The 20,786-nt window shown below is 38.4% G+C and overlaps 1 protein-coding gene across 1 annotated transcript in view; it reads right to left on the reverse strand.

Moving 5' to 3' along the window:
- Positions 1-20,786, reverse strand: part of PRKG1 (protein kinase cGMP-dependent 1) — a 1,293,658-nt gene that overhangs the window by 1,197,131 nt on the left and 75,741 nt on the right. Inside the window, exon 2 of the mRNA XM_052661192.1 lies at positions 12,918-13,084. Within this exon, the coding sequence (XP_052517152.1) occupies positions 12,918-13,084 (167 nt within the window). The remainder of the gene's footprint in view (positions 1-12,917; positions 13,085-20,786) is intronic.

Genomic DNA, 20,786 nt, shown 5'->3' on the forward strand with positions numbered 1-20,786 from the left:
GACTGCAAAGAGTAAATAGAAAGTAAACAATGTTTGGGTTTAAAAGCATTTGCTCCCATATATTCTTATGAAGAACTCTAAGATAGTTCTGTGATACAAAGAAAGCTACTTATTCCAGTAAAGTTCGACAAGTTAGGCAAAAAAAAAAAAAAAGGTACCAAATAAATCATTAATGTAAATACACTCAATAACAAGTATTTGATATTTTAACATGCATGATATGTGGATTCTAAAGAACTGATTTGAATACTATTTTAAGTCCTTTAGCATAATTCTAAATCTGGGTACTACTGCAGGAGCTTTGGTACAAAAACATTTTCATCAGAATGGAATTTATGGAAGGGCCTAAATATAAAATATAAAGATAAGACTTGTCTTCATATAAAGATCAGACTGCAATCTTCCAAAGGTACAGTAATTAAACTCAGATAAAGTATGTGCAATTACAGGCTATGTTCCTCAGATGTGCAGTCATAGGAGAATTTCAACAAGGATTTCAGAGATCCATTCAAATCTTCCCTAGAGTGCTGTAGGTGTTGCTGTGGTAGTCGTGCCAGGCAGTTTCACAGTGCTGGGAAGTAGCACCCTTCTTCCCTGCCCTTTGAGACTGTGCCAAAACGATTACTAACCATTCAAGGATTTTTCATTAGAGGGATTGATATTAAAAGCATTAGTCTATGCAGCCTCCCACAAAAATCATTGGAAATCTTGTTAAAGTCCCTGAAGAAATACATCTATGTGTTCTTAAAATGAACCCTTAACAATTTTAGAATACTGTTTAGTGTTCAGCATGCAAACTACTCCATAGTCTCATGAAAGGATGACTGAAGTAAATTTCAGCTCTTTAGGAAGAGATCATGTTCTTACACTATTGTCAAGAAGGACTAATCCACATTTTCTTTTCATTTTTTTCAGCAAAGCTGTTTTCGGTTTTAGTTTTCATCAAAAATACATTTTTAAACTTTCAAATTTGCCATTCTCTAAAACTGAAGAATGGGATATTGATATTTTAGCAAAATGAGTCCCCATAGAAATAAATCCCATAACCGTTGACAATAAAGATGTACGCGTACGTTTAGTTGCTCGGTTGTGTCCAGCTGTTTGTGACCCCATGGACTGCAGCCCGCCAGGCTCCTCTGTCCATGGGGATTCTCCATGCAAGAATATTGGAGTGGGTTGCCATGCCCTCCTCCAGGGGATCTGCCCAGCAAAGGGACAGAACGCAAGTCTTCTGCATTCCAGGCGAATTCTTTACAACATGATCCACCGCAGAGAATAAAGATAGTTGTACCTTTTTAACACAATCTATGACCTACTTTACCAATTTCAGATTACTTTTTTGAAAAAAGTTGATACTTTTCTTAACTCTCATCTCAAAAAGATAAGCATAGCAAGTTTTAATTATTTTGGCTTTAAAGAGTCTTCAAAAGTAAAAGCCAGATTCTTCACTTTTTTTTTTTCACCATTAATAATTTAGAAAGAAAATGGAGAACTATATACTGTTATAACCACAACATGGTAAGACACTCTATAAAATCAAACAAGGACATAAGTAGCCAAATCAGTATTAAGAACACTATCTTTCAAAATATGTCATTTTATGATAACAATGTTCTTGATTAAGCATCTCAGATATTTCTTGAATTTTATAAAAAAATGTTACTACTTCATAATGGTACATATACATACGTCCTTATACATTTTAGCCACACACAAAAAAGAGTATTAATCATCAAATCATGGCATCCAGTCTCATCACTTCGTGGCAAGTAGGTGGGGAAACAATGGGAATAGTGACAAACTTTATTTTCTTGGGCTCCAAAACCACTGCAGGTGGTGACTGCAGCCATGAAATTAAAAGACGCTTGCTCCTTGGAAGAAAAGCTATGACCAACCTAGACAGCATATTAAAAAGCAGAGACATTACTCTGCCAACAAAGGTCCATCTAGTCAAGGCTATGGTTTCTCCAGTGGTCATGTATGGATATGAAAGTCGGACCATAAAGAAAGCTGAGTGCCGAAGAATTGATGCTTTTCAAGTGTGGTGTTGGAGAAGACTCTTGAGAGTCCCTCGGACTGCAAGGAGATCCAACCAGTCCATCCTAAAGGAGATCAGTCCTAAATATTCATGGGAAGGACTGGTCCTGAAGCTGAAGCTCCAATCTTTGGCCGACTAATGGGAAGAGCAGACTCATTGGAAAAGACCCTGATGCTGAGGAAGAGGGAAGGCAGGAGGAGAAGGGGATGACTGACAGAGGATAAGATGGCTGGATGGCAGCACCAACGCAATGGACATGAGTTTGAGGAAGTCCAGGAGTTGGTGATCGACAGAGAAGCCTGGCGTGCTGCAGTCCATGGGGTTGTAAAGAGCTGGACATGACTGACTAAACTGAGCCCTATTCATCATATCTGTCACTAAATGGCTTGTGATTATTTCCAGATATAGAATCTACACACACAGGAAAATTGTCATCAAGCATATTCAGAAACATATTTACTGTCCCCTGAGGACAATTTATAAATTGTTTAAATACGGTGGGGAAAAGAAAAAAAAAAAAAAAAAAACAGGCAAAAATGTACTGCCTTTCCAGCTTCCTGCTTTGAAAGAGACAACTCTTCTTTATATTATAAACGTGGATTTATTCCTTCAGAGATAATATCTCACATCCGTAACCTATACACATACCTGCAGGGACATACACGTACTTATACATAAACAGGCATGAGAAACCTTGCCTTCCAGTATTCTTATAAAGTTACAGAAAGCACAAGCCAAGAAGTAGACTTATATACTTGACTACATTACAATTAATAACGTCTCTTCATCAGAAGAGAAGGCAATGGCACCCCACTCCAGTACTCTTGCCTGGAAAATCCCATGGACAGAGGAGCCTGGTGGGCTGCAGTCCATGGGGTCGCTAGGAGTCGGACATGACTGAGCGACTTCACTTTCACTTTTCACTTTCATGCACTGGAGAAGGAAATGGCAACCCACTCCAGTGTTCTTGCCTGGAGAATCCCAGGGACGGCGGAGCCTGGTGGGCTGCCATCTATGGGGTTGCACAGAGTCGGACACGACTGAAGCGACTTAGCAGCAGCAGCAGCAGCTTCATCAGAAGATTTCACAAAGAAGTGAAAATACACGCTATAGATGAGAGAAAATATTTGTAATGCATGTAACTGACAAAGATTAAACTCCAAAATACGTAAAGTCAACCAACAAACAGAAAAATGGACAAAAGACTACAACAGACACTTCATAGAACACAACAGCTTATAAATATATGAAGATGCTCAGCTTCATAAATAATCAGGATCAAAATATCTGGGAACAACCCAAATATAATCAATAGTGGAAAGGAGAAAGAAATTGGGTAATAAAATAGAAGACACTACTGGAAGAAAAATGAAGGAGCATAAGAATACTTGCAGTATTGACTGATTTATATAATACAAGATACAAAAACACCGCAAAGAAAACACGCATATTATATATAAGGGTGAGTTTCTAAGAGACAGATTTGGAGGTTGGGTTCTCATAAGTTAACTTGTAAGATATTTGTTCAGAAAACCACAGACTGAGAAGCTTGGAGTTTGGGGAAAAGAGAGGAGATGTGTTCAGTTCAGCCACAGGGAATTCCTCTTCTATCCACACTAAATTTCTCCAAGCAGATTTCTTATAATCACTGCGAGAATGCCTCCTGAGATGGTGTTCTTGCCATGACATCAGACTGCTTCATTCACTGCTGGAACATATTATTTAGCAGAATATTGACTCTCAAGAAGACCCAGTGTAGACTTCCCTATAACTTGCATTTTCTCAGGTCATCTAAACTCATGAAGACCAGTTCCCTCTTCATATGACACTGTTTTCAGCTTTTTAAAAACAGTTATCATTTCCTCCTAAACCGCCCATCCATACAAGACATGTCACTCACTAAAAATAAATGTCATGCTTGCTGAACTCACTCAAGTGTATTAAAGTCTTTTTGGAAGCTTGGCACCCCAAAATAAACATGATACCCTGTGGGACATCTAACTATCTTAGATCCCTGTTTTTGCCACTAACTCCATAACTGAAATATATTTCAATATTCACACTTAAAATTTTCAAATCCTCTTTGCTTATAACATTTTTCTAAATAGATTTTATTTTCTTCTGTTTTTATTTAAGTAGTTGTTAAGAAACAAAATTCAACTGAGTAAATTTTAAAGATCTTATTGGTTTTAATTAACAAGTCATGAATTGGACAGTATTCAATTGAGCAGCTAAGAAAGGAACTTCAAGGAGCTGTACAAAATGAAAGATTTTTGTAGGAATAAAGGAGCAGGAGTAAGGAAGTTACGTTAGAGGAAAAAAAGTGGATTGGTTATGGCAAGGTCATTTTCCTTTTAGGGATAGCAGGATCCTACCTGATAGATGACCTAATTGCTGCTAATTAGGTGACACCTGATTGTCTGGTTTAAGATTCCATTTCTAGGGGAGTCAAAACTATAAGAGTCTCAATTGAGTGCCATGGGACTCTGCATAAGTGGCTGAATCTGGGGTCTGTTGTCTTGTTTTTAACACAGTACATAAGGTTCTTCTTTTAGCATTAACATGATAAGCTTGTTCTAGTAAAGGGACTGCAAAAATAACTTTAAATGCATTGATATTTTAACTATCCTAAAGATAGCTTTCAGATGAACATGAAACACTCATAAGGCCAAAAGGCACCACCTGACTTTGGAGAACAAAACGGTCTGTTTCTCGTGTTAAATTTGCTGTGCTAATTCATATGAAAATACATTCAATTCCCTCATACTCTTGGATAGTGTTTTGAATGCCAACTGACATGGTGAGGCTCTTCACTAATTATCTTTTATATGAAAATCCCTCTTTGAATGTCAGCTTTCATATGTTATTTAATCATAAAAACAGAAAAATGTTTCAGGGGAAGAAGTAGGGGAGCAGGAGAGAATCTGCAGTATGAAATCGAGTAAGTTCACTGTGGATAGTGAGTGGCCAGCATGATCCACGTTCACACTGAAGAACAAATAATGCTGGACATCAGCTTACCAGGCAGACCTGGCATCAACCAATTCACTGCAAAGTGAAGCGGAAGACCAGCCTTCAGAAGACAAAGGGAAATCTCAGTGCAATTAACAACAGAATCTAGAGACTGGATGTGACTGCAGCCACAAAATTGAAAGACGCCTGCTCCTTGGAAGAAAAGCTACCTCAAACCTAGACAGTATATTAAAAAGCAGAGACATTACTCTGCCAACAAAGGTCTATATAGTCAAAGCTGTAGTTTTTCCAGTAGTCATGTATGCATGTGAGAGTTGGACCAGAAAGAAGGCTGAGTGCCAAAGAATTTATGTTCTTGAACTGTGGTGTTGAAGAAGACTCTTAGGAGTCCCTTCGACAGTAAAAAGATCAAGCCAGTCAATTCTAAAGGAAATCAACGCTGAATATTCATTGGAAGGACTGATCCTGAAGCTGAAGCTTCAATGCTTTGGCTACCTGATGTGAAGAGCCGACTCATTGGAAAAGACCCTGATGCTAGTAAAGACTCATGGCAAGAGGCGAAGCGGGTGACAGAGGATGAGATGGTTGGATGGCATCACTGACTCAATGCACATGAGTTTGAGCAAACTCAGGGAGATAATGAAGGACAGGGAAGCCTGGAGTGTTGCACTTCATGGGGTTGCAAAGAGTCAGACACAACCTACAGACTGAACAACAATCACAGATCACTTAGCATTAGCATAAAAAGTCCTACTAAAAATCACCTGCGTGATGAGTTGAAAAAAATTTTCCTTCTTAAAAAAAATTCTTTTAAACCTGTGAGAGAAACAAAATCAACACTATTAATAGTAGACAGAAAAAAGAAGAGAGCCTTGAGAGTATCAAAACACGGCAGACTCTAGTCCTACACTTCAGAGAAGGCAATGGCACCCCACTCCAGTACTCTTGCCTGGAAAATCCCAGGGATGGAGGAGCCTGGTGGGCTGCAGTCCATGGGGTCGCTAAGAGTCGGACACGACTGAGCGACTTCACTTTCACTTTCACTTTCATGCATTGGAGAAGGAAATGGCAACCCACTCCAGTGTTCTTGCCTGGAGAACCCCAGGGAAGGGGGAGCCTTCTATGGTGGGCTGCCGTCTATGGGGCCGCACAGAGTCGGACATGACTGAAGCGACTTAGCAGCAGCCGTCCTACACAATAAAACCTCAGAGGTGGACCAAGATTAAACTAAACGGTAGCTATGCTTCTAAGAAGAGAGAAGGAATTAATACGAGGAGAGGGATCGGGGCAATGCCACATATAAGGTGTTATATAAAAGCTGTTATCATTAACAAGCACTCTGCAAAATGAAAATTAAAACAGCTTGATGATTTCACTTAAAAGTTTAACTTAAATAGTCAACAAAGAACACTAAACAGATACTTGCCATTTTTAGAAAATAACATATAATCTATGCACTTCCACAGTGAAAGATCACAGAAAATCTGTAAAAGCAATATCTCTAAGCACATCACTTCAATGCATATAAACTACACATTTTTCAATACAAAAATATTAAATCAAATTCCCAAAGAAGGTGTTTGATTTACATTACCAATTCTCAATTGCTAAATCAGAACTTCTTTTGGATGACTGTAGTTGAAGTTTTGGGCTTCGTGGGTGGCGCTAGTGGTAAAGAACCCACCTGCCAGTATAGAAGACATAAGGTTCAGTCCCTGGGTCGGGAACATCCCCTGGAGAATGAAATAGCATGGAACAACAGACTGGTTCCAAATAGGAAAAGGAGTATGTCAAGGCTGTATATTGTTACCCTGCTTATTTAACTTATATGCAGAGTACATCATGAGAAATGCTGGGCTGGAAGAAACACAAGCTGGAATCAAGATTGCCGGGAGAAATATCAATCACCTCAGATATGCAGATGACACCACCCTTATGGCAGAGAGTGAAGAGGAGCTAAAAAGCCTCTTGATGAAAGTGAAAGAGGAGAGTGAAAAAGTTGGCTTAAAGCTCAACATTCAGAAAACAAACCTCATGGCATCCGGTCCCATCACTTCATGGGAAATAGATGGGGAAACAGTGGAAACAGTGTCAGACTTTATTTTTGGGGGCTCCAAAATCACTGCAGATGGTGACTGCAGCCATGAAATTAAAAGACGCTTACTCCTTGGAAGAAAAGTTATGACCAACTTAGATAGCATATTCAAAAGCAGAGGCATTACTTTGCCGACTAAGGTCCGTCTAGTCAAGGCTATGGTTTTTCCTGTGGTCATGAATGGATGTGAGAGTTGGACTGTGAAGAAGGCTGAGCGCTGAAAAACGGATGCTTTTGAACTGTGGTGTTGGAGAAGACTCTTGAGAGTCCCTTGGATTGCAAGGAGATCCAACCAGTCCATTCTGAAGGAGATCAGTCCTGGGATTTCTTTGGAAGGAATGATGCTGAAGCTGAAGCTCCAGTACTTTGGACACCTCATGCGAAGAACTGACTCACTGGAAAAGACTCTGATGCTGGGAGAGATTGGGGGCAGGAGGAGAAGGGAACAACCCAGGATGAGATGGCTGGATGGCATCATGGACTCGATGGACGTCAGTCTGAGTGAACTCCAGGAGTTGGTGATGGACAGGGAGGCCTGGCGTGCTGCGATTCATGGGGTCGCAAAGAGTCAGACACAACTGAGTGACTGAAATGAACTGAACTGAACTGAGTATTCTTCCCTGGGAGTATCCCAGGGACAGAGAAGCCTGGTGGGCTATAGTCCACGGAGTTGCAAAGAGTCGGACAACTGAAGTGACTTAGCAAAGAGATGAAGTTTACCTTCATGGAAGAAAAAGAGGGCAAGAGTATAAAGATATTAACAAATATTACTCCATAATTAAGACCAAAATCTACTGGTTTAAGAAAATAAGCTGTATTATTCTGTAAGTCATGTATATATTTGAAATTTGATTAAAACATAAATCAAGCCTTAGCAATTTGACCCACTGCTACCTTAAGTAACTAATACTAAAATAATTCTAATCAAAACTTGAAATTACAACTTCCACTAGCCAGTAACTATAAATATCTGAAGTTATACAACTCATTTTGCTTGAAAATACATGATATATTTACACTACTTCCAGATGATTTTTTCCCTGTCATCCTAATTAGTTGAGTCTTAATGACTATTCTGTTAAAATGATGAGAAAATTTGGCATTTAGGTATGCAATAATATTTGGGACACTGCCTAGGCTAAAACAAAAATCACTGAAGGCACATGTTAAACAAGCATTTTATGAAGAAAACTTCATTTAACTGAAGAGAGGTAGGAATAATTGGAATGGTTTTCCATGTAAACTCCCTGGGTGTTTTTCTGAATGTTTTGATAATAAGCAAGTTTGTGAAAGATCCTCTAGTCTCTTCATCCATTGTTGCTATGGTATACTCTTTATAAATATTAATAATGTTCACAAATGAAAAAGAATCCATCTATACCAAGAAGAGTGCCATCTAAATTTTGAGAAGATTAAATGTGTTGATAAAAAACTAATTAAGCAATGAAACATTTCCTCAATTAAAACTTATAAACATTTAAATGACAAGAGTTATTATTTTAAATTATTTTCACATGAGAATATTGGCATAAAATAAGCCAAAATTACATGGAATTGATTAGAATTACAACTTGGGGGCAGATTTGCATCAGGTTATAATAGCACAGTCATTTAGTGAATTTAACTTTAAGCAACCAACACCATCATTGCAAAATCTGTGATTTTGACTAGATACACTATTTAGAACCCTGTTTTTAAAAATATAATTGAGATGACTTGCTATGTAGTCAGTCTAGCAGCAAAAAGAAGATAAACAAAATATATTAAAATTAGCTTGATGAAATGTGGAAAAATTAGCATATTTACATCTACCTAGGGAAGTCTGCCATGGATATTTCTTCTCTGTTATAAATATGTTTTTATTTATGTGTGTATATTTGAGGGAGTGCATTTGTGCATAAAATTTTTGTTGCCCTTCCTCGCAGATACCATTATCATGTAACATAAGATGTATTCACTTTATTTCATAGTATTTGAATTTTCTTAATGTTGTATCCTGATGTGAAGATCTGACTCTTTGGAAAAGACCCTGATGCTGAGAAAGATTGAAGGCAGGAGGAGAAGGGGACGACAGAGGGTAAGATGGTTAGATGACACCACTGACTTGATGGACATGACTTTAAGCAAGCTCCGGGAGTTGGTGATAGACAAGGAAGCCTGGCATGCCGCAGTCCATGGGGTTGCAAAGAGTTGGACACGACTGAGCAACTGAACTGAAAGCTGCATCAAAATATTTGAGATATGGGGTATTGAGGAGAGGAGAAATGACCACCACCCAAGGACTTTGCTTCCTCTTCTGGGAAAATGGCTTGTTTGTTTTCTTTATACACAAGATTATTATATCATGTTAGGCAGAAGTATAATCTTATTATTGTCTTTACTTGGATATTTTGGTATAGTTTAAGGAGATATGTACGGGTGCCACGTTGACAAGGAATGGACCTGTGATGGTTAATTTTATAGGTCAACTTGCAAGCCCATGATACCCAGATATTTGGTCAAATATTACACCAGACATTTCTATGAAGGTATTTCTTTGCTGGAATTAACATTTAAATTAGTAGTCTTTGAGTTAAAGCAGACTACCTTCTTAATGGTTATAAGAGTTAAAGCAGACTACCTTCTTAATGTTTATAAGACTTCATCCAATTAGTTGAAGTCTTATCAAGAAAAAAGACTGATGTACCTGGAGGAAGGGTGAATTTCGCCAGCAAGCCAATGGCTTTCTAGTCTCCACAATCATGGAAGTCAATTCCTTAAAATAAACCTCTCTCTCAGTACTCAGATATACACACACATATATCCCACTGGCTTTTTTTCTTTGGAGAACCATCACCAATACAGAGTCCCATATTAAGAGCTTGAGCTCTGAATCCAGATTACTTGAGTTCACTCCTAACTATATTATAAACCAGGTGGGCCTCAGTCTTTACATCTATAAAAGGGGATAATAAATACTAGCCCTTACCTCACAGGATCACTTTGAGAATTAAAGAAATTTTATACACAGAAAGTATTTAGAAAAAGCATGCTCTGTATGTTGGGCATTGAGTTCTAAAAACTAACAAATATTAAGTATAATTTTCAAGCTCCTTCTAATATAGCTAGTAAAGTTGAATTTAATCTTAGAAAACAGAAATGGCATGAATTAAACAGAAATTTTTAGAAAAAATGTGTGAGGAAAACTGAACATGAACATATAGGTTTTCAAACTACTCATTTCTAGAATGGAATTCATTCAGTTCAGTTCAGTCGCTCAGTCATGTCTGACTCTTTGCAACCCCATGGACTGCAGCATGCCAGGCTTCCCTGTCCATCACCAATTCCCTACTACTGTTGCTAAGACGCTTCAGTCGTGTCCAACTCTGTGTGACCTCATAGATGGCAGCCCACCAGGCTCCCCCATTCCTGGGATTCTCCAGGCAAGAATATTGGAGTGGGTTGCCATTTCCTTCTCCAATGCATGAAAGTGAAAAGTGAAAGTGAAGTCACTCAGTCATGTCTGACTCTTTGCGACCCCATGGACTGCAGCCTACCAGGCTCCTCTGTCCATGGGATTTTCCAGGCAAGAGTACTGGAGTGGAGTGCCATTGCCTTCTCCGCACCAACTCCCTAAGCCTACTCAGACTCATGTCCATCATGTCATTGATGCCATCCAACCACTTCATCCTCTGTCGTCCCCTTCTCCTCCTGCCTGCAATCTTTCCCAGCATCAGGGTCTTTTCCAATGAGTCAGTTCTTTGCATCAGCTGGCCAAAGTATTGGAGTTTCAGCTTCAGCATCAGTCCTTCCAATGAATATTCAGGGCTTATTTCCTTTAGGATTGACTAGGTGGATCTCCTTGCAGTCCAAGGGACTCTCAAGAGTCTTCTCCAACACCATAGTTCAAAAGCATCAATACTTCAATACTCAGCTTTCTTTATACTCCAACTCTCACATCCATACATGACTACTGGAAAAACCATAGCTTTGACGAGATGGACTTTTGTTGGAATATCAATGAGCATTTAAAATGACTGAAGTAAAGTACACTCTGCTTTATACAATATTTGAGTTCTTAAAAATGTGCCTGGCCAGTAAAATACATAAGTAATCAAATAATATGAAACTACTGATATAATATCATCTCAGAAAGGCTTTAAACTTGGTTTCTAAATGTTAATAGTTCTTTACATTTGCCTCCATATTTATAGTCTCCACTTGGCCTCTATATATTTCTTCCACTTCTCTCATTGCTCCTGCTCACTACCCACATCCACCCTTTCCCTATAAGTTCACTTCCTTTCCCTGCAATTCTCTGCCAAGTACATATTGTCTGTGTTTTTGTTTACGATACTTTGTTTTTGTCAGCGGAAAGCCTAACTGAACATTTACATCCTTTTGGCATGGGGAGAAACTTTGCAACACTGACACAAAGCTGAAAATTATAAAGAAAAAAGTGATAGAGATTAATAAATATCAAATGCCTGATTTCAGTATGTCAAGAAAGAATCACAAAGAAAAATTAAAAGGTGAATGACAAATGTAGAAAGAACATGTTTTGCATACTTTCAAGTATTTAATAGAAATAATATTGATTGTTATTCTACAATGTTTTACACTTTGTATTATATATCCACACAACTTACTCATACCAACTTCATAACAGTCCTGCAAAGAAGGTAGAAAGCAAGATTTCTCAGCACAGGCACTAAGGACGGGGCATGCATGGTTGTGGGCCACTCACTGCCTGTTGATTAGCACCTCTGTTCTTTACCTACTAGACACCAGGAGCCTCCTTCATGCCCACCCTTACCCAACGTGTGATAACCAAATGTCTCTGAACATCACCAAATGTCCCTGGGGGATAGATTCATCACCAGTGGAGAACCACGGCCAGAAAGAAAGAGTATCTCCTTTCTCATAAGCTGGGTGAAACAGAGAAGGTAACTGACTTGCCCAAATACACCTCTCTTCTGAATGACCTATAAAACTGACAGTTATAGAACACCAGCATGAATGCTTTGGGTAAAACACTAACTGCCACCAAATCAATCGATTGTGGTTTTTCTAAGCCGACTGTCTTCTACTATAGACATCTTTGAACTCACTTCCTTCTCAGCTGATTCATTCATGATTTCAGGCTTTTTTGTCCCCCAAAAGGAAAACATGCCATCATAAATTTCAAGTTAAAAAATTTATAATGTGAAAATATACAGAAGCATAAAACATATTTATACAGTGCATGCCTCAGTTTTTTTAACCAGTTTCTATCTTAGTTTGTGCAATATTTATGAAACAAGCTACCACTCTTAATAATCAGGAAGTTAATACACTATCCAACCTTTACGATCCAACTCTATCAGACACACAGGAGACACTGAAAACATTCTCTTTTTATAGAAGCAACATAGCAGAAGGCTAGTCATATGATGGGAGATAAAAGTGGAGTTGAAGATACTTTGATTATCTGACCAAAAATACTTCCAATAGACTTGAGCTTCCAATGAAGCTTTGAGTTTGCTCAGTGATCTGACAGTGTGTGGTCTTACGCAGTGCAATAAATAGCAATGTGTTTTTTCATGTTATTATCCTTTCCCCATGTCTGAAAAAATACTAGATTTTCATTTTAATAATTCTAAACACAAACACTTCAAATGATTAATCAACCTCTGTGTCTAAGCAGTGTTCTCCCTCTTTTCAAACTGTTTCTCAACAACAACAAACAAGAAAAATGGCATTGTCTCATGTAATGCCCTGCCATCTGTGTGCAGGCTGATAAGATGAAAAGAGAATATTTGAATGTCAGGGGAACGTGGTTACAAAGCATACCTTCCATGACATACACCAGTGACCCCACATCTCCTTCTTTGATGATGCAGCTGTCTTTGCCGTACTCCACTGGGTACATACAATCCACAATCTCTTGGATCTGTGACAGCTCCAAGTTCTTCATAAAGTCATTGTCAAGGATGGCCTCCTTTATGAGATCCTTGGACCTGCGGTAAAAGAGGGAAGATTTACTGGTGCAACTGACAAGCGCTTTCACAATCTGTGAGGTTGAGCAGAGCCAGTGTCAGGGACACATTTTCTTGTTAGGAATCCAAGAATTTCCTGACTGGCCCAAGAGTAATTCCACGGAAGCAGGAAAGACACTGAGAGATTTCCCTTTAAGTAAAGCATCCTTAAATGAATATGGGACCAGTACATAAGCAAAATCACAGAGTTCCATTTTGCTTCAGGATTTTTTTTTAACCCAAAGACTGTTGGAAAACCAATGGACAAACATCTTAACTTGAAGCTTGAAACTCAGCTAAAGAATGAATGGGAACAAAATACAACAAAATTTTATAGAAGAAACACTATTATTACTAAGTTTATAAATTATAAAAGAATATCAGGCTGTACTGTGTACACACAATTACAGTAAAACACAATATGTTTGCTTATTTTTAGTGCCTCTTCCACTAGATATTATGCTCCCTGAGGGCAGAGACAGTTTGTATTTCTTTCCTCTACTCTATGCCCAGCGTCTACTACAATACCAGTTATATATAGTACAAGTGCTCAAGAAAAAAAATGATAAAGAATTGATATTTAATTAGCTGTTTAGAACAACTGATATAAATGTAAGAGTTCTTTATCCATATCTCATGCTTCTTTAGAGAATATTTACCTCTTCAAGCAGCTTACATTGAGGTAACCAGGCAGATAAAATTCTATTGAACAAGCTGTTTTACACAACATAGCTTAAACGTGGGATTAAACAGGTAGTCTCCAGGAAACATGTTTACAAATTCTCTAATTGGGATTCAGTGGTTAACGGGAAAGTTTTTCAGAACTTGAAAGAGGGTCATCATTTACTTCTCTGGGAAAAGAAACACCAAACAACTTCCTGGGATATAAAAATCAAAGTAAAGGGAAATGGAGAAATACTGTGTCAAGAGCAGCACAGAGTGCTGTCAGAGAAGTCAGAAGCTGGTTACGACAAACACAGAGGCCTTAACAACATGGAGGGTAAGAAGCACAACTGGAATTTTATATTAAACATCTTAATCTGAACAGCACCTGGCTACAAGCCGGTCTTTGTCTTCATTTGCTTAACGAGTGGCTTTCAGGGAAGCGACCTGCAGCAGTGAACACTGACTACAGCGTCCGCACTCCCCAGTTCTGCCCAACTTCCACTCTAGACCTCAGTCTAACTGATCCAGCCTTCACACATTATCTTTTGCAATGATTTGGTTCTGAGTGAATACAAAGGTGCACATCAAATGAAAACTATGTAAACTCTATCAAAATGAAAATACACTGCGAATGGGCTTTTTTGAGGCAATTAAACTTTTCTTGAAGAGTTAAAGGCAGGGAATTAATTATTATACTATTTTTAAGTGAAAAAGGAGGATACAGAATAGTCTTTAGAATATGAAAGCCTGTGTGTGTGTGAAATGCAAAAAAATAGGTTTTCGAGTTCTGTATATTTGGATCCCAGTCCTGGTACTGTCATGTATTAACAGTTAGCAGGTTGTCTTACTTTTCTGAATTTCCATTTTATAAAATATAAAATGGTATTTTAAAAATTACCAGCCACCAACAGGCACGTGAAAAGACATTCAGTATTTCTAGTCATTAGGGAAAGGCAAATTAAAACCACAATAGACATCACTCCACACCTATTAGAATAGCCATCACACACAGGAAAAAGAGAAACAATAAATGGTGGTTTGGATGCAGAGAAAAGGGAACCCTTTTACAATGTTGGTGGAAATGTAAATTGTTACTGCCACCATGAAAAACAGAGTTGTGATTCCTCAAAAAATTAAAACCTAGAGCTACCATATGAGCTAGTCATTCTACTTCTGTGAATGTATCCAAAGGAGGTGAAAACAATGACTGGAAAAAAATATGAATTACCATGCTCACAGTAAAATTATTCACAATGGCCAAGACATGAAAACAACCTAAGCATCCCCAATAGATGAATGGATAAAGAAGCTGTATGTGTGTCTATATCTGGATCTAGATATATAGATATACAACGGTATATTATTCAGCCATAAAAATGAGAAAATTGTAACATTCCTAAAAACACAGGTGACTCTTGAAGGCATTTTTCTAAGTGAAATATATCAGAGAAAGACAAATACTGTATGACCTCACTTTATGTGGAGTCTAATTAAAAAAAAAAAAACTCATAGAAAAAAAGGGATCAGATGTGTGGTTACCAGAGGTGGTATCAGGAGGGAGGAGGAGGAAGAATTTGAGAAAGGTGATCAAAAGGCACAAGCTTCCAGCCATAAGATATATACTAGTACAAAATAATGACTATAGGCAACATTACAGTATGGTACATAGGAACAGTAACAGAGTAGATCCTAAGAGTTCTCACTCCAAGGAAAAATTTTTTTAATTTTATCTACATGAAATGATCAATGTTAACTAAACACTTAACTAAACAGTTTTCAATCCAATCCCAAAGAAAGGCAATGCCAAGGAATGCTCAAACTGCCGCACAATTGCACTCATCTCACGCGCTAGTAAAGTAATGCTCAAAATTCTCCAAGCCAGGCTTCAGCAATATGTGAACCGTGAACTTCCAGATGTTCAAGCTGGTTTTAGAAAAGGCAGAGGAACCAGAGATCCAATTGCCAACATCCGCTGGATCATCGAAAAAGCAAGAGAGTTCCAGAAAAACATCTATTTCCACTTTATTGACTATGCCAAAGCCTTTGACTGTGTGGATCACAATAAACTGTGGAAAATTCTGAAACAGATGGGAATACCAGACCACCTGACCTGCCTCTTGAGAAACCTATATGCAGGTCAGGAAGCAACAGTTTTAGAACTGGACATGGAACAACAGACTGGTTCCAAATAGGAAAAGGAGTATGTCAAGGCTGTATATTGTCACCCTGCTTATTTAACTTATATGCAGAGTACATCATGAGAAACGCTGGGCTGGAGGAAGGAAGCACAAGCTGGAATCAAGATTGCCGGGAGAAATATCAATAACCTCAGATATGCAGATGACATCACCCTTATGGCAGAAAGTGAAGAGGAACTAAAAAGCCTCTTGATGAAAGTGAAAGAAGAGAGTGAAAAAGTTGGCTTAAAGCTCAACATTCAGAAAACGAAGATCATGGGATCTGGTCCCATCACTTCATGGCAAATAGATGTGGAAATTGTGGAAACAGTGTCAGACTTTATTTCTGGGGGCTCCAAAATCACTGCAGATGGTGATTGCAGCCATGAAATTAAAAGACGCTTACTCCTTGGAAGAAAAGTTATGACCAACCTAGATAGCATATTGAAAAGCAGAGACATTACTTTGCCAACCAAGGTCCGTCTAGTCAAGCCTATGGTTTTTCCAGTGGTCATGTATGGATGTGAGAGTCGGACTGTGAAGAAAGCTGAGTGCCGAAGAATTGATGCTTTTGAACTGTGATGTTGGAGAAGACTCTTCAGAGTCCCTTAGACTGCAAGGAGATCCAACCAGTCCATCCTAAAGGAGTTCAGCCCTGGGTATTCTTTGGAAGGACTGATGCTGAGGCTGAAACTCCAGTACTTTGGCCACCTCATGTGAAGAGTTGACTCACTGGAAAAGACTCTGATGCTGGGAGGGATTGGGGGCAGGAGGAGAAGGGGACGACCCAGGATGAGACGGCTGGGTGGCATCACGGACTCGATGGACGTGAGTCTGAGTGAACTCCGGGAGTTGGTGATGGACAGGGAGGCCTGGCGTGCTGCGATTCATGGGGTCCCAAAGAGTTGGACACGACTGAGCAACTGAACTGAACTGAACTGAACTGAACACTGTGATAATCATTTCCCAATATGTGTAAGTTAAACCATCATGCTGTACACTTAAAATATACATACTGATGTATGTCAATTATTTCTCAATAAACCTGAAAAGATATGTGAATACTGGTAAAAAGATAATGTTACTTTAGTAAATGGTGCGTGAAAAGGTGGTGGTAGTAACTGCAGTTGCAGTAACGGGAAGTAGTAACCGTGTGCAGTCGTGACTTAGAACAGTATCAAAAGGAAATAAATGTTGGCATTGGTTGCCTTTGGTGACAGAATTATATTTTTTCTTTCAATTTTTCTCTAAAATTTTTAGAATGGGCATGATTTTCATATGAAAATTTCTTTAATTTCAGAGGTAGTTTCTGAAAAGCAACGGTGCTGTGAGGAAAGATAAAAATCTATTGCTCGTTTCAATAATGACTTAGATACTTAATCCTGCTGGCTGCTGCTGCTGCTGAGTCGCTTCAGTCATGTCCGACTCTGGGCGACCCCATAGACAGCCTCCTACCAGGCTCCTCTGTCCCTGGAATTTTCCAGGCAACAGTACTGGAGTGGGGTGCCATTGCCTTCTCCGAGATTCTTAATACTGGTTAACTGTTATTGGTATAATCGATAGTACTCTTTACAATAGATTCTCTTTCACATGGCCTGTGTCTAAATACTAAAGGTAGGAATTTTCACTTCATGAGCAGATGGTGATGAATGGCCAGAATAGAGCTTCAGAATAGACTCTATTTTAAAAGTCCTATTTGTGAGAATTTTACTTTAATTTGCCAGAACTATTTAACTGTAAGTTTCTTTCAAAGTTTTTGTTTTTAATTTTATCTTCCTAAAATCTTATTTCTCCTGAGGCAGAGAGTTGTTTCCATTGAATATTCAATACAAGATGCAAAACTCTGTCCCCATCTATGATTTTCATAAGCTCTCCCTTCTTAATTATCTTTACCATTCCTGACCTCAAGGTCAAGAACCCATAGCAGCTACATAGTGTCTCCTGAGCTCTTCTGTTCTAGGATTGCTTTTCCAAATAACAGGACTTACTTGATCTTTAAGAAATTAATTTTAATCAAACTGCATAATATTCTCTTTATTAAAAATTCCTTTATTTTCATTGAGTCAGAGTGTAAGGTCATCAATGGGTTCATATTTTTTTAATATAATAAAGACTAAAGACTAGATATCAATCCCAGAGTCCCATCTTGTTGAACTACAGATGGTATCTTATCCTTTGGGAAATAATAATAGTGCTCCATTAAAATCTAAGCCCTAGAAATGCTTCAAGATTAAAAATAAAGCCTTCTTCCAAGCAAATAATTAGCTACATCCAAATATGACTGAAGAAAGGCACTTTCTTTCTACTCATAAACAGTACAATTAACCTGCTTCATGAAGACATCAGAAAAGATGACACAACTTAGTGTTACACAGTCCCTTAGAATTAATCGAGTTTTCCAAGTGCTTACCAAAAATTGGAGGAGAGGAAAGGAATTTCAGGATGTGCTTGCTTCTCCAACTTAATTTCAGATGGAGAACATTCAATCTCAAGTCCCTGAAGAAACTAACTAGAGGCTTTCACCTTTGCCTTTGTAGTACTTTAAAATAAACTGAGAAATATAGGACCTATGTCTTATCATTTATCCATTTATCCCTTCATAGAGGTATTGCCCAATGACATTTGCCTCCAAAATATCCCAAATAATCCCTCTCTGCCTTCACAGAGTGGTGTATCTTAAAGATGTTCTTGTCAGTGAGCAATGCTCAAAGTCCTGCCTCTTCATGTAATTTTCCTTTAAGTCCTTTCCCACTGAAGGCTTGAAACCTTAGGGCAACTCTCATTAGTCTCCACTTGCTCCAACATTATAAACCATAATCAATTCGAGCCTCCACCTAACTCTTCTTGGAATCTTTTTCTTTCCCTGAAGAAGCAGTCTAACACACTCATTGTAACTAACATGTGATGCCGCATGTGGGATCAGCTGAGCTGTGTTATCAGTCTGGGAGCTGAGGAAAGCTGCTATCGCAAGTTCCAGAAGGTGATTATCTGCCCTAACCCTGAGAATATATCTTAACAACATTTTGCAAGAATTCAGTAGCCTGACCTGAAAGGCGAAAGAAGCAAAAACAAAGATCTTGATTTTTTTTTAATCCTTCATGTCTGCTTCTGTGTACAAATAATCTATTTCTTTTTTTTTAAAAAAAAAAGCTCTTTCTTCCACACTCAAAATTTGTGACTTTTTCAATCCAAACAACCATAAAAGTAACTTGGTTATTTCAAGCTGGCCCTATTGATTTCTCATCATCAAATTGTCAGCCTCTGAAATACTGGCTTTATATAACAGTGTGCTGTTAAATGCACTCTCCAGGGGGAAAAAAAAAGCCCTGGTTTGTAGTGTTTGCCAATTTCCATGGTATAAATACTCCCACCATAGCCAATTTCAAGCTACTAATGCAAAGTCAGCCTGCTTGCAAAATTCCTGAAAATTTAACAAGCAATTCTTATATGAGCCAGTCTGTTGGCTTCAACACATCAGATATAGATTCTTTTCCTAACACCCTAAGAATTTAGTGTGCCTTCATTTATAAATGCTAAAACTAACATGATGATCCTTTCCTTCCCTAAAGATTTCATTAGGTGGTATAATATCCCCAGATAACCTTTGCCAGGATTAGCAACAGGTCTTCCAAATTTTCGAAGTTTAAGAAAATGAATTAGAAAGCCCACTTCCCTGTTTATTTACTGCAGAGAAAGTTCCCATATATACACAAAGGCTAATTGTCTTTCTACACAATTTTAGATAAAGTGGGCAACCTGAGGTATGCATAGGTAAATATAACCTACCTCTCTAACGAGAGATGGCATTATTCACTACAGATAAACAGAGCCTCATTAGTTTTCTAAACATGAAAGGATATTGTACATTGTGGATGTCATGTAGTAGGCTCGCTATATCCATAGAGCGCTAGTGTTATGTCAAGTGTGGAAGGCTGTTTCAGAACAAGTTGTCAGGAAGGCTTCTCAAAGCTGAAGACTGCGTAATAGAATCCACAGAGAAGAGCATCCTGGGTAGAAGGAAAAACAAATACGAAGGTTCAAAGACTGGAAGGAACTTGATCTATCCAATCAATGTTCAATAAGAAGACCTATGAGGCTGAAGCACAGAGTGAGGCAGAAGAAAAGGAAAAGGAGAATAAGACTGCAAAGGCAGGCAGGAATCCGGTCTCACAGGGCCCTGAAGGCAGTGATACAGAGTTTTACTTCACTCTAAAGCCTTAGGGATACAGTGAAGCGTTGATGATAAGAAGAGGTAGGACTTGCAGGTAATATATCTGGCATAAGGAATACATAGTGTACTTCTTTATTGGAATATAGCTGCTTTACAATGTCATGTTAGTTTCTGCTGTACAACGAAGTGAATCAGCCACACATATTCATACATCCCCACTCCTTTAGTTGCCTTCCCGTTTAGGTCACCACAGGGCATTGAGTGGAGTTCCCTGTGCAATTTTCATTAGTCGGTTTTCATTAGTGATCTGTTTTACACATAGGAGTATATATATATGTTAATCCCAATCTCCCAATCCATCCTGCCCTCACCTTCCCACCTTGCTATCTGTATGTTTGTTCTCTATGTGGATGAACTTATTTGCAAAACAGAGATAAGGTTAGTTTAAATTGCTACTGAGTTCATAGAAGCTTTATGACATGTATTTCATCAATTAACAGACATTTAAAGTATAATTCATCATCCTGATAATAAGGAGTTCTTATGACTGAAACTCCTGGGAACCACTGTCGTACAACGCCTACACTTAGCTATATTTCAAATCACTAATTCTCAGGCAACTTTTACATATAAGAAGAGAATGAGATATCATCTCCAATTTCAAGCTATG

Source organism: Budorcas taxicolor, chromosome 23, assembly GCF_023091745.1.
Source record: "Budorcas taxicolor isolate Tak-1 chromosome 23, Takin1.1, whole genome shotgun sequence".
Lineage (NCBI taxonomy): Eukaryota > Metazoa > Chordata > Mammalia > Artiodactyla > Bovidae > Budorcas > Budorcas taxicolor.